At 41.8% G+C, this 15,930-nt stretch overlaps 1 protein-coding gene across 1 annotated transcript in view; it reads left to right on the plus strand.

Moving 5' to 3' along the window:
• The first annotated feature begins 14,462 nt into the window (after positions 1-14,462).
• The window catches only part of LOC126252450 (solute carrier family 22 member 7-like), a 170,676-nt gene continuing 169,208 nt past the window's right edge, over positions 14,463-15,930 (plus strand). Inside the window, exon 1 of the mRNA XM_049953344.1 lies at positions 14,463-14,535. Within this exon, the coding sequence (XP_049809301.1) occupies positions 14,494-14,535 (42 nt within the window). The 5' untranslated portion in view covers positions 14,463-14,493. The remainder of the gene's footprint in view (positions 14,536-15,930) is intronic.

Genomic DNA, 15,930 nt, shown 5'->3' on the forward strand with positions numbered 1-15,930 from the left:
TACACTTCGCTTATACTACACATAAAACACGCACCACATCCTGTCAACTACAGTTTATCACAGAGCAAATAAAACTCTCAGATAACTACACTAAGAAACGAACAGTCCACCTAATACCCCGGTACAATAGAAAGCACACAGACGGGGAGGGGGGGAAGGGGGGGGGCGGGAGAAAGTTGCTATTGGTTTTACTCGACAAATTTAATTTCATCATTTATTAATAGAAACCAAAACTGTAATTAACACGTCATTGCATGAGCAAATTCACGCTGGCTGATCATAACAAATATGCACTAAAGAACAAAAGGAACTGGAACACCTGCCTAATATCGTGTAGGGCCACCGCTAGCACACAGAAGCGCTGTAACATGACGTGGCATGGACTCGACTAATGACTGGAGTAGTGCTGGAAGGAACTGACACCATGAATCTTGCAGGGCTGTCCATAAATCCGTTAGTGTACCAGGGGGTGGAGATCTCTTGTGAAAAGCAGGTTGCAAACCATCCCACATATGCTCAATAATGTTCATGTCTGAGAAGTTTGGTGGAAGTGTTTAATCTCAGAAGAGTGTTCCCGGAGCCATTCTACAGCAATTCTGGACGTGTGGAATGTCGCATTGTCCTGCTGGAATTGCCCAAGTCCGCCGGAATGCACAATGGGCGTGAATGGATTCAGGTGATCAGAGTCGTATCTAGAACTATCAGGGGTCCCATGTCACTCCAACTGCACACACCCCACACCATTACAGAGCCTCCACCAATGCAGGGTCCATGGATTCATGAGGTTGTCTCCATATCTGTACACGTTCATCTGATCGATACAATTTGAAACGAGACTCGTCCTACCAGGCAACATGTTTCCAGTCATCAACACTTCACTGTCGGTGTTTGTGGGCCCAGGCGAGGCGTAAAGCTTGGTAGCGTGCAAGGGTACACCAGTGGACCTTCGGCTCCGAAAGCCCATATCGTTGATGTTTCGTTGAATGGTTCGCGCGCTGACACTTGTTGATGGTCCAGCATTGAAATCCGCAGCAATTTGCGGAAGGGTTGCACTTCGGTCACGTTGAACGATTCTCTTCAGTCGTCGCTTGTCCCGTTATTGCAGAATCTTTTTCCGGTAGCAGCGATGTCGGATTGCTGATACTCACGGTACACTCGTGAAATGGTCGTACGGGAAAATCCTCACTTCATTGCTGCCTCTGAGATGCCGTGTCCCATTGCTCGTGCGCCGACTATAACACCACTTTCAAACTTGCTTAAATCATAACCTGCCATTTTAGTAGCAGTAACTGCTCTAACAGCAGCGCCAGCCACTTGCTGTCTTATATAGGCGTTGCCGACTGCAGCGCCGTAATCTACCTGTTTACATATCTCTGTATTTGAACACGCACGCCTTACCAGTTTCTTTGGCGGTTCAGTTTATCTCGAATTACAGAGTGTTTCAGAAGTGATGGTAAATATTCACGGATATGGCAGGAATGATCATTCGAAACCAAAAATTCAAGTAAATATGGGCTATAAAACACGTACCATAAGAGCCATGAGCAATTCTTGATCTTGGATACTGTGAAACAAATCACTTATACTGCAAGTACTTTGCTTTTCATATTTCTAGGAAATGATTAATTCGACCGCAGCTCGTGGTCGAGCGGTAGCGTTCTCGTTTCCCACGCCCGGGTTCCCGGGTTCGATTCCCGACGGAGTCAGGGATTTTTCTCTGCCTCGTGATGACTGGGTGTTGTGTGGTGTCCTTAGGTTAGTTAGGTTTGACTAGTTCTAAGTTCTAGGGGACTGATGACCATAGATGTTAAGTCCCATAGTGCTCAGAGCCATTTTGATTAATTCCCTGTGATTATGTGCTCTAAAATGTAAACTTTAAATGTTATAAGCACCTGATCATTACGAGCGTTGTTATTCAAAGTGTCGAAGATGAAAAAGTGCTCAGAGCTCTTAAGGTATGCGTCTTAGAGCACATGTTTACTGGATATTTTTTTCTGTTTTGGTCCATACTACCATTTTCCAAGATATGGAAAGCAAGGAGCTTGCAGGAGAAGAAATTTTTTTACACTATAGAAGATCAAGAATTGCTCATAGCTCTTATTGTGTGCATTTTAGAGCCCATGTTTACTTGAATTTTTTGTTTCCAATGATCATTCCTGTCATATCCCTGAATATTGACTAACACTTCTGAAACGCCCTGTATGTTTATTACATTTGGCCCTAAGGCAACAAATCTTTAATCTTACAACTGATATCGAAAAGTATTGCAGTCATCTTTCATTTACATTATACTAAAACAACAATCTCACGCAGAACATTATCAATCAAATGGTTCAAATTGGTTCAAATGGCTCTGAGCACTATGGGACTTAACATCTGTGGTCATCAGTCCCCTAGAACTTAGAACTACTTAAACCTAACTAACCTAAGGACATCACACACATCCATGCCCGAGGCAGTATTCGAACCTGCGTCCGTAGCGGTCACGCGGTTCCAGACTGAAGCGCCTAGAACCGCACGGCCACACCGGCCGGCCATTATCAATCCATGATGATACAGACGATAACCTGAGTGGTCATTGCCAATGTTAAAACGCAAAATATTAGAACAAATATTGCAGCAAATTCATTAAACAGAAATTATTAATGAGGAAATGTGTACATAGTCTAAGAAGATGGCATACGTTAATTACAGTCATTCATCGTTTATAAGCAGCTTGGAGACACAGTGTGTGCATGCTGTGGCACAACTGAGAAAAACAATACTATCATAAGAGCTTGTACACATTCTACTGCAATTTTGTTAACTCTCTAGATAACATAACTCTCTTACATAAGTTTAGACCTTTCCTAAAGTAGTACTCTGATGATTCTGATTCTGCCTCCCTCACCCTACATGCATGTCTAAAACAAGACCTACACACTTAACTTCTGATTCGATCATGTGCTTACAACTGACGAAATTAGTAGAGGTTATTAATTCCAACAATAAAGATTTTCACATATTATTCTTGATTATACTGAATTTTCACAGCTCAGTAGACAGTATTTCAAATCAACGTACAAATAGCACACAGTATTGCAGACAGATTGAGCATAAAGTTATCCAGTGGACTAAATATCTGGAATACCTCAAATCTGCACCTTCTCATGTGACGATAAGCACAATAAATATCTTATAGCTATTGTTTCAATAAATTGTGAGGGCACATTCACTAAAAATTATTACATCAGCAGAGGCCATACCGTGAACAAGAATATGGAAACTTTCTGAGCTCTTCCTGATAAGTTAAAAAGGAACGAATGGAAAATGCTCTTCACAGGTAATGCTGAGTTCCATATTCATGCAAAACCTTACATAAGAAATTAAGTGGCATGTACGTGAGTTCACTTGAGACGCATCGAAAAGCTTGCACACTCCGGGGCAACTGCGCAATGAACCTTACATATTCACAGAAAACTCTGCTCAAAAACATACACTGCATGTACACAAGTTAACTTGAGACACAAGGAAATCTTTACATCTCACTAAAGCATCATAGTTCCTTGCAGCGCTTAAACACATGATTACAGGTACGCAACAACAACCTACGCTTAAAATTAATTTTAGGAAACAGAAGGAAACGAGAACGAAATCTGACATGGCATAACACGTGCCCTGGCTTATACAGTGTGCGTCAAATAAAAGTGGCCCAGACGAGTGGATACAATTGGACGTTAATGTATGTAGTAATATAGGACGAAAACACCCACAGCTACTTCCATCAAGATGAATCAACTGCCCATACAGCCGCCTGAACCTTGGAGCACATTTACACAATCTACACGCCTGACCGACTTGTTAGCAGAAGTCAGTCTGGTCATGGCGCTAGCAGGCCATTCAGGCCATCTGGTCTGTCAGAGTGTGATTGCTTAGTGTGGGGATACCTCAAGTCTAAGTTGTACCACGACAACACTCATAGTCTTCAAGAATGCAACACAACCTTTCGGATGAGGCTGCAGAAAACTCCAGCAGTCCAGCTTCGATCCTCCTTCAGCAACTGGATGACCAGGGCCTAAACGTGCAGAGAAATGAATGGCGGTCACTTTAAACATCTGTTGTAGTCAGGTTAGTACTGCATTGCCCTCTGGTGTGTTTCTTTGTACCCTGTAACTCTGTTCTCTGGGGCACTGTCATTTGCCCCACCCTGTATAAGTGAGCAACGAACTGATGTATACAATTTAACTACACATCAACTCATGTGCAATAAGCAACACCATCACAGCTGCATGAAGAACGTGAATATGATACAGAGGACGCCAAAGGCCAAGAAACAAAACGCTGTACGAAGTGTAATGACTGACATAACAGTGTCACTCACACACATGGTCGACCTGTAGCAGCCCCAGCCATGCACATGCTAATGTCTGCTGAGCGCCGTACTTCAGACACACACAACAGCGAGAAAATGGCAAGCCGACAGCTTACACCTGTTGCTGGTTAATCCACAGCCTTTATCTGGGCTCCAAATTCTATACACATCATCGAGATAATGACAGCCTGACAGCCTTTTTCCAATGCCTCTTAGCCCACATCCATGTGGCCTCAGCCCTCCGTGGCATGATACTGAGAAGTGAGAGACAATCAAACAGGCTACACACAGTGCAAATAGCTCGGAACTGCCCTCTCTTCTCAGTGGCCACAGCCACAATTTCAGTACACAAGCTGTCCACTATACAAGGCTCTGCGTTGGATCATGTGTTTCCAAAATTATGACTGAGGCTACACACCAGCCAAAGGTCACTGACATCTGCCTAAGCCACACGCTATCAGTGCTACAGTGTACTCGTGGCAAACCTCCCTGATATTAGTTGCCAGAGGCATCCTGGCATGGGTCCACTCATTATTAACAGTAGCATCAGAATGAAACTGAATGGCACATCTGAACCTGCAAAGTAATGTTCCTATCAAAAGTGCTCCAAGACTCCTTCATCATTTGTACATCGTATACATCATCTATGCCCATGCTCCAGCACCTGATATGCAGTCACATAAAATATGTATATATAATATTTCAAAAGAAAAATACGCGTAATAAATCCCCAAAAAATCATAATACACTGTCATTTTACAGCGACCTGACCAGCAGCCTTAGCATGCATGGTAATGTTCATATAGCATGTGTGGGCATGGCCTGTGTATCCTTTCTCTTGCTATCATCCATTTTTCGGAATTAATGACAGTAATTAATCTGCTGCTCCCCAGGGTATATGACTGTTATACAAGGCGGCAGTTTAGTTGAGTGTTTGCTGGTGAGGTCATTTTGATTATTTGAAATGTAAAGCAGGTGAAGAATTTCCTTGGTTTTCTCTTTGGTGTGTACACCTCAGTAACATCACACACTGTCCCACATGGTATTCTACTGCCCCATTAATTCCTGCGATTCGAGGGCCTTTCTATTGGCGCTTTGTACCAGCTTCCTGTAACTTCCTTGGGAATTTCACCAAATTGGCTCATAATCCTTCCCAAACCTAAGCTTAAAAATCTCTAATGCTGATGATATCTTCTAGCTTTATACCACTTTACATGGTGCTAGACCTTTACTTTCATGGATCTTAGAATTATAAACTATGACAACAAATGGTGAAACGAATATGCCAAACGGTATGATTGCTATTTACATAGTGGCTTTGTATTTTTCGTGTTGTCTGGTGCATGCTCTTTGTTATTTCATTTCCCTGTGGGTGTAATGCTGTGGGTGTAATGCTGTTTCGTCATTCCAAACGCAAAATAGGTTCTGTGATCTATGATTAACATTTCTTGAACACCGAATGTCAACAATGAATTGTTTACTATGGCTTGTACCACTGGTATAGCTATCATATCCATGTACCCAAAAAAGTGGTCTATTATGGTCCCGTATATAGCGGTTCCCCGCCGGCGTTTGTGAAAAAGGACCCTAGGATATCGATACTGATTATTTCACATGGGCAGTGGAAAACGCTGATGGCTCAACTCAGCCCACTGTGAAAATGGTACATAGCTCTTCACATATCACACCAAATTCTGTTTACGTATACACCACCAGTAATGCTCAGCAAATGATGGATCTTTCAGTGTTCCGAAACAAGTCACGTACGCAAAATGGACTTGTGCAGTTGCGGCTGCCCTGTAAGAAGAGCACTTCGTGAATGCTCACCTAAATCCCATTCTAAGGTCCTATGAGCCCCAAAGAGGCCCATTATTGTGCGCCCATTTTTTACACTTTATTCTGCTACGTAACTGGAACTGCAACACGTATTCTGAACTTTGTTGTCTTGCATAATACACTGTTGTGCAGAATAACTGTGGTTGCATTGCAAATAATATACAGTCTTGGTCATTGTATTTCACTTTATACCACTCCACAAGGGAGCGACCCCCTCATTGTAATGCACCGCCCTTTCCACTAAGGTCATCTGCATTCTCGTGAATTTTTCCTTTTTTATGTAATACTTCAAAATTAAATTTGCTTAGCTTCAGTAACCAATGTGTTAGCTTCTAAATGGATCCTGAAACCCTAATAACCACTATAGCGCCACATGATCCACTGGTACCTTAAATTTCTTACCATACAAATAACATAAGAGATCCAGCATTTCTTTCTCTGTGGTAGAATAATTTCTCTCTACTTCATTTAACGAACGAGGTGGCCGGCCGGTGTGGCCGAGCGGTTCTAGGCGCTTCAGTCTGGAGCCGCGCGACCGCTACGGTCGCAGGTTCGAATCCTGCCTCGGGCATGGGTGTGTGTGATGTCCTTGGATTAGGTAGGTTTAAGTAGTTCTAAGTTCTAGGGGACTGTTGACCTTAGATGTTAAGTCCATAGTGCTCAGAGCCATTTGAACCATTTCGAACGAGGTGGCGCAGTGGTTAGCACACTGGACTCTCATTCGGGAGAACGACGGTTCAATCCCGCGTTCGGCCATCCTGATTTAGGTTTTCTGTGATTTCCCTTAGTCACTTCAGGAAAATGCCGGGATGGTTCCTTCGAAAGGGCACGGCTGACTTCCTTCCCTAATCCGATGAGATCGATGACCTCGCTCTTTGGTCTCCTCCACCAAATCAACCCAACTATACGTCATTTAGCAGATGCGAGGCATCCACCCCATCGACTTCTTAACACTCGACCAAGTACCCGGATTTCTTACATCACAAAAAAATATGAACTCGTTTTGATAACTTGGAAATGCCATACCAGACTAGGTGTCAACAACCCCTTGAGTTTCTGAAAAAGACATTTGTATTCTGATATTCAACAGAATTTTACCCCTTTTTTCAATAACTGCATAAGTGGTCACACTATTTCGTCAAACTTCAGTACAAATGTTCTATAACGATTTTCTAACACTAATAAAGACTGTGGTTCCTTCTCTATTTGAGGTGCTCCAAATGTTGTACCACCTTCAGTAATCTAGGGCCTGTATGAACCCTAACATGATTAAGTGCATGTCTTCAATTTAGCGCTTCCTGTGATGCGAAGTGAATCGTTTTTGAACTGGGAAACAGGCATGCTGTGCGTAAACTCTGTTAACACCACTCTTAAAAGTAACATGCTCATACACATCCTTTGCAAAGACGATCCTACCGTCCAGATACATAACTGGCCTAGGTTTTAATCTCTACAAAACTCCATCCAACAAGTGCTAAAAATGGCTGGCACATTTCTGAAGCCTTGCAGTATATGACTCTGGCAGTATCCAAAGGTACAATAAATGCGGTTTTCGGCCAGTCTTCTAGTGCTACTTCTAGTTGACGATAGCCCCTCCAGCCTTCACATTATATTTGGGATTGCATATGCATCTTCAGTCATATGACTTTTGAGGTATCAATAGTTGCTACAAACCTGATATGCCTTAATTTTTGGTACAATTACTATTTGTGCATCACATGGGCTGATATTTTCTTTAATAACACTCTCCCATAATTGTTGATTAATGAACTCCTGCATCACCCGTTGTAGCTGATGTGTACCCAATATCGTTTATGTACACAGATGATTTATTCCCAGTTAGGATTCTTTGGTGTGTCACTAGTAATGATTCATAAAGATTAAACAGGTCTGCAGATTCTAACTCTCGTAATGCAGTTATACTGGCGGCTTACTTGTTGTTATGATTTGAGTTCATCCTAAACATCATTTTCATCTAGAATATCCAACAAACCTTTAGACTTCAGTCCCAGATTGACGTATACCAATGGGCACTACCTCATCATCATATATCTCCGGTACATGTACAACGCTTCTATGCGCAAACACTATGCTTTATCGAAATTCTACATTCTTTCACAGAGGCTGAACCACACACAACACATTAACCTCCAGATCTGTTCTCCTGCTCACCGAAATGGTTCAAATGGCTCTGAGCACTATGGGACTTAACATCTGAGGTCATCAGTCCCCTAGAACTGAGAACTACTTAAACCTAACTAACCTAAGGACATCACACACATCCATGCCCGAGGTGACCGTAGCAGCCGCGCGGTTCCGGACAGAAGTTCCTAGAAGCGTTCGGCCACCGCGGCCGGAGCTCACCGAAAGCAATTTCCCTGTACGAGGGAGTACATTATCTTTGATCCATAGTCACTTTACACACAGTTCAACTGGTTTATCTTTCTGGAAAGACAGGCCTTATGGTAGCATCATACTGACAACAGCTCTACACAGAAGAAACGGTGTACCAACTAGTTGTTAGCAGCAGACGCAGTGGCTGCGCCAAAGACTGAGACGGCGTGGAGTTTTACAATTATTTATTGAACTTTCTTTACAATTTCTCCCTCATCGTCGCTGCCTAGCCCTGCGGATCCCTCCGCCTGGCTGCTGCTGTGTGGGTTCTCCGACAATGCGCTCAACACGCACCGCTTATCGCACTCGGAGCCTCAGGCCACCAGTGCTCCGCTGAAGCCAGGATGCCCTGTGGTTGAGATGAAGTCGTCGCCGCTCGGCAGCCGCGTCGCCGTGAGGTCAGCTGCCGACGCCTGCTGCATCGGTGGCTGGGAAGCCGTCCGTCGCGATGTCCGCGAGGTCCCGTCATGGACGGACCACGCGCCGTGGGGCCGGGTTGCCTTGAAGTCCGGGCTTCAGTCCTCGGCGGCGCCTGTGACCAAGACCGCGCTGCGGCCGGTCCTGCTGGAAGTTCTCGCTGTAGTTAGTCAGCCATGGTGCCGACCGGTCTCGGGCCGACCCCTAGAGCTGAAGTTGACATCTGGCGGCGAACGGATGACTCCTGCGAGCTGGAACAAACTTCCGGAATCGTCACATACGAAGATTGAACATTCGGACACTGACCACGTCCGTCCTCAGATCCGAACTGCTTCCTGGTGGCTTCTGTCCGTTGCTGCCTGCGCTCCACTATTTATATCTGGCAGGAAGACGTTTTTTACCCTTGGTGGCAGCTTCCTGTTATTACTCCCGCAGTATATTGCAGCGTAACTTAGTGTGCTGGCCTCACTTCTCCTTACTCAGCACTCTCCAGGCTTCGCTTGGCGCTCGGTCTGTGTGCGTCCTTGCGTCAGTTTGTTGGTATTTCATTGTTTATTTGCATAGGGAATTTTATCCTTTTTTTGCACAGGGCCATAGAACTCGATGCTCACGAGACTGAGTAAATTTCAGAGGGATTGATTTCATTACAGGTATTACATATTGGTTTTATGGATTAACAAGCGGACCTTCCATACTGTAAATCACGGATTTTGATGCGCTTCAGATATGTTGTAGAGCACTTACCCTGAGTTCCTGGCTATCCGGTTTTTTAGCAACAGGCCTTGGTTTTTGAGAAAATCGATTTCGAAGTTCATTGCGCGCTTTGTATATCCGCAACATTATATATATTCCAAGCAAGTTAGCGTAGCGTAGCGGTAAAAAAAAGTGGGTGTGAAATCTTATGGGACTTAACTGCTAAGGTCATCAGTCCCTAAGCTTACACACTACTTAACCTAAATTAACCTAAGGACAAACACACACACACACACCCATGCCCGAGGGAGGACTCGAACCTCGACCGGGACCAGCCGCACAGTCCATAACTGCAGCGCCCGAGACCGCTCGGCTAATCCCGCGCGGCTCGTAGCTGTAAAGCTTCACGGCTACCCCGCTGGTGATACCGTGTTCGAATGCTGCTCCCATATGTTTTTATGTCTGCAAGAACCGCCGGAAAATTTGGTCCTAACGTTCAAAACGAGTAGACGAATTAACTGGGAAATATAGAAATGTAGTCGTGTCCTAAACGAAATCCGGGAAGCTCACGAAACTGGTGTACGAAGAATTTTTGCGTTCTGTAGTTCTTCCGTACGTGGGATAGAAATTTTTTTTACATTATTGATTCGTGGAGAGGGCAAACCGATTCAACTTTACACGATCATCTATTCACTGATGAAAGGAAAGCGAGCACCTACACCCTAAAAGTGGTCCCACCAAAGTGCACTCCTTATTGCTAGCCCTGCAATGTTTATTTTTACCGACAGGTGAAAATCTTCACGAAAATTATTCAGAATGCTCCCGACTTGATGAAAGACAATAGAGAAATCGCTTCTAGGGAAGAGTCGATAAAATCACATTCGCTAATCCTACATCAATTCAGTGCACCTAATTTTGAAGGCATGATTAGATATACATGGTTCGAATCGAAATTAGCGGATGAAAGAGAAATCTTTTTGAAGTGCAAAAGAATTGTGTTGCCCCGTATCGCTCATCAAGAAACCGTGCGCCTGCAAGACGGTTGCTTTCATGAAATGCGCGTGGTGCTGCGAAAATTTGTGCTTCGGTTGTTTTTATGATAAGAATCACCCACAATATTGTTCTCGCATATCAAGCAATTTGGACGATGAAAAATAAGATTTTGTGATATTGTATCACAGAAAAATTAATAACTGAATGTATCTTTATAATTTCGCACACCTTACACTTTGTTGATATTCTTTGAAATAAAATTGAAAAATTCAGTCGATTTTTGAAAAAAAAAGTACACTTGCAGGATTCGAATACAGTACCTTCAACGTGGTAGCCGGGAAACTTTACGGCTGCGCTACGCTAACTTGCTCGGAATATACGTAATGTTACGGGTATACAAATCGCACAATGAACTTCAAAATCGATTGCCTCAAAAACCAAGGCCCTTCGCTAAAAAACCGGATAGCCAGGAACTCAGGGTAAGTGCCTCTACAACATATTTGAAGCGCATCAAAATCCGTGATCTACAGTATGGAGGGTCCGCTTGTTAATCCGTAAAACCAGTATGTAATACCTGTAATGAAATCAATCCCTCTAAAATTTACTCAGTCTCGTGAGCATCGAGTTCTATGGCCCTGTGCAAAAAAAGGATAAAATTCCCTATGCAAATAAACAATGAAATACATTTTCCTTGCCTCTTGAGTCGCAACGGGTGTAATCTTGGTACTCTATTCTCTCCATAGTATGCACATAAAATATTCAACCTTGGCTCAGCGAAATGCAATGCTGGCCGTAAAATAGCTTCTTACAAATAATCTCAATACATCAGTTGATAAATGAATAACCTTGCAAATGTTAAGAGATAATTTTGGTTGGGATTTAAACAAACACGACATGAAAGAGGATGAGGTACTGATAAAGGGATATGCTAAGACCGAATGCTTCAGTTCGAAAATTGTATTCAAAATAAAGTTTCCCCTCCACAAAATTTAATATCAAACATTTTACATTAACTTCAAAATCATCGAACTGCTCAGCTATTCTACAATTCTCACTTACTGACGTAGTTGAAAATACTTCGATAGCTACATTACGAAAGGTCTTACATCGTTTGACAAAATAGATTCCAAAATTTAACTTGTCTCTATCAGGATTAAAAAAACCCTCAAAAATATTGCAAATGGGGTATATCTTAACAACCTATTGGTTCCTACATTCAAGGGTGGGTACCGCTAGAATTAGTAAAAACCACATTGCGCTGATGGATACTTAAAACTAAATAGACAAAGTTTCATTACCTTACAAAACTGCATTATGCTGCGTCCATTTACCAACAGCTAAATTCTCACAGCTAGCCACTAGCTTTAACTCTCACATGCTACCTTTAACAGAGTGCAACGGCAACTGCTGCTGTACTCTGCGCGTCCCTACTTACAATCGATTCTGCCACTCAGGCAACATCTTTGGTTCCGTGGTGTCAAAGATACAATCTCTTCTACATATGATAACCATTTCATGTGATTTTTCATAAAATATATTACAAAATCGGGCTCCACGTATAAGTGGACCCCTCACAAAAGTTGAAGTTAATGTTATTGTGCCTGCTTCACAACTGTAAAATTATTTACGTCAATGACTCAGTTGTGGTGCTTCTCGCATTATTTTACCCGACACGGTGTTTTTATATTAAAAGACGCCACCACATACATATTACAATGTACTAATCATAATAATGTATATGACTTAAGCATACGACTTTTTTGTATGTAAGAGCTTTAAACTTACGATCCAATACGCAAACAAAATTACAAATATATGTCTGTATTTGCTATTAAAATTGACTTTTGTTAATTATTTTTACTTTTGTGAAAATCCAAGGCTGGGGAGTTTCTCGCGATATCGTTAAGCGAGGATCGAAAAAATTTACTGAACTCAGTTTACTCAAATATGACTCAATATTTGAAAAATTGATTGCTTTTATTGTTGCAAAGGAAAAATCGCGAATAAAGAGAAATCTCCTACATTTACATTTATTTTTCCTTGTCAGAATTAGAGAATATTATTTATTATGACTCTGGGCCGTTATCATTTAGAACAATGGCGCTGACCTCTGCACCAATGTTCCCCTGTAAAATTTGCTTAAAGAAATTAACTTAACCACTTCATTAACATTGAAGCTGGTACAGATAAAAATTGACAACACTTTTAAGTAATATGTGATTATATTTGAACTAAATATTATATGAAACTTACACGTTTTCGTACCACGTCGCAAAATGGCTTCTTACATTACAAAAAAAAAGAGAACAAAAAACAACAAAAGAGTAGAGAAGAGATCTTTTTCAAAAAAAGACAGAGATTGCAATTACATTCACAGATCATGTTAATTTATTGCAGAGTCTTTGTTATTTTTCTAAGAAGAGATAATATTTATATGTTTGTAAGTTCACACAGTAACACATTTCGTTACGACGTCAATTTTTGTATATTTGCGAAGTTATTTAATACCATTTTTATCATGTTACGTGAGGTACCGCCACAATTACCCCCTACATCATATAGCTTGTAACATGGAGGTTTTAACCAGGTCCAAACGAGGTCCAAACTTGCCCTGGACTCGTGTGCACCTGTGCCGATAAGAACATGAATTTTCTTGGATCCAGCAAACCAATTAAAATGTATTCCATTTCTCCTTATGTATCACATGTGTTGAATTTCATTGTGAGCGCCGTGTGGCACTTTAACGGTTGGTTATTGCCATTCCACTCCTTCATAACCTACTCTCTATTCTACCTACAATCCCATTCTCCATACCCTACTTTTCCTCACATCTTACCCTCTGCTGACGCAATCTCACCATATGTGGCATGAGGAATCACATCGGTAACATTTGACGTCAGCGGAAAAAATATCCTTTGAATCATTCACAAGGGAGTGCAGTTTTGCAAATGGGGTCGGCACAGTTGTTCCAAGCCGGATGGTGCATTATCTGAAGATGGCCTATTACGAAGAGGATGACACCGTCCATATCTTTAATAAATGACTGTGCGATCCAGACAGTTTTTTGCTAATTTCACTTAACTGAGAAATCACTGTTAAATCACAATAATGTTATCTAAAATGATATCAAGAACCAGTTATAACAGTTTTGGGTCTGGTTGCCTTAATAGAGAATACAACAGGTTTATGGCATTTTTCTCAACCGAATTATCGTATACATCATGGACGGAGGTGACGCAACGTCATACTGGTAACTGCCGATTTATTTGTAATTTTGAGTTCGTAGTCGCTGAAATAACATCACATGCTATCTCAACATCTGAAGCTTTATTTAGTTACCTCCCCCCCTCCCCCTTTGTTTCAATTCACTTCTTTTCTCATCCAATGCAATATACGTCATCAAAATAATATGAGTAATAACAAGCAAATATTAATCGTGATAGAAGCCACGACACAATGTTTTCAAAAGAAAACACTTAAAAGACTTTGACTATATGTTTCAACCATGGTGGGTTTACACATTTTACCTAAATGAGATATTGAGCAACAGCACAGGAAAGTACCTTCCTCAGGAGAACTGCTATCGTTAAGTGATAAGAACGTATTTACCTTAATTCAAGGCAAACTGTTTCCTCGAAATTTTTTTTCAGCATTGGTGCAGTCACTAGTATCCTCAAAGTTGAGCAGATAATGAGAACGACAATGCGTGATAAGCTGCAGAAGTACTTTTGTACAGTTGTTAGTGCTGAGAAGTATTCACAGTTTACGACACAACGTGTAATAGCACTGACACGAGTAATACTGCAGCAATGCGGAACAGTGCTCACGATGGCAGTCCACATGCGTTTCAGGTATGCGCAATTCGCTTCACTCATTTCTGATTTGCTATACAACGAGCGAAAAGTGAGAAACTCAGTATGTTATAGAATTGGTCGAATTCTGAAGTTTCAGCTTGATCATTGTCCTCTTTGGTCTCTTTCTTATTTCGTTCCATGTAAATGTATGTCTTTTGTGATGTAATATGTAAATTTGTGACGTTTTCGAAAGTTCTCGAGCGTTTCTCAAGACGTAATTCGTATGAAATCACTACTTCGATGGCCACTCTTGTACTTTACAGAAACTGTTGTATTAGTTTACGAGTAATCGATCCTAAACAACTCTGCTCTATAGTCCCAGACAGATACTACTCCAGTTATTGGTAAACCGAACGAGGTGGCGCTGTGGCAAGATACTGGAATCGTATTCAGTCTTCACGTATTCATCGAGAATCGGGCATTCGGCAATCAGCCCTAAATGGCTTAAAGCAAATCCCAGGATTACTCCTTTGAAAAGGACAGGCCGATTTCCTCTCCCTCTCCTTCCGAGCTTCTGCTGACTCATCGTCCGTATGACAATAAATATTAATTCTCGATCTTTCCATTCTTTTCTTTAAGTACACTCCTATTTCATTGTGGGTGGCATACTACTTTATTGTCCACAAAGGGAGCAAGTATGGAGCTTATGACACTACTATACCCGTCCCCATTGCAAGTAAAAACTGCTGCCTTAAACTGCCATTGATCCTGTACCTATACCTTGTATTCCTCTCAGTCGATTCTTTCTGATAAGCTGTTACGCAAACGTGCAAGTCTCTCACGTACCTCCACGAGGTCACCAAGCATGTGGGAGGAGGGGGTGTAATTATTACATGTACACACTATTTAACGTTTCAGCCATTATGTACAAGTGCAGCGCCTCTACTTCCCTGTAATACGTAAGATGTTTCAGTTTGGCCGATTTTGTAGTACACGGGAGCGGGAGTTAAATTTAAATATTAGGTCTCAATATAAAGCGAAATCTTCACATTCCTCCTAAATCGTATCACTAGATGAACAAATAGTGTAGCAAATATATCGAAAAGAGATCCATAGTCATGTAATAGAATAAGTGGTCGTGGAAGAAATTGCTGCTCGTTACTCGTCTCCCTCCCTTACACTCCCTCCTCCCCCCCTCCCAACAAATCAAACACACATTTACCAAGGACCACACATACGGTGCTTATTTATTCTGTCTACAGCCCTCCATATCAGTCTTATATTCATGTTCTCTTCTGTTCTTTATGCTTGACTACAATGTTTCGAGATGTATGCTGTAAGTACTCTGTGTGATGTTTACCCTAGAAACTCTCCGAGTTCATCCTCTCTCGCTCAACACGCTTTCCTTGTATTTATGACTAATTTTACGCATCTCTGCATTTATACTAAAAA

Source organism: Schistocerca nitens, chromosome 4, assembly GCF_023898315.1.
Source record: "Schistocerca nitens isolate TAMUIC-IGC-003100 chromosome 4, iqSchNite1.1, whole genome shotgun sequence".
In the NCBI taxonomy this organism is placed as follows: Eukaryota; Metazoa; Arthropoda; class Insecta; order Orthoptera; family Acrididae; genus Schistocerca; species Schistocerca nitens.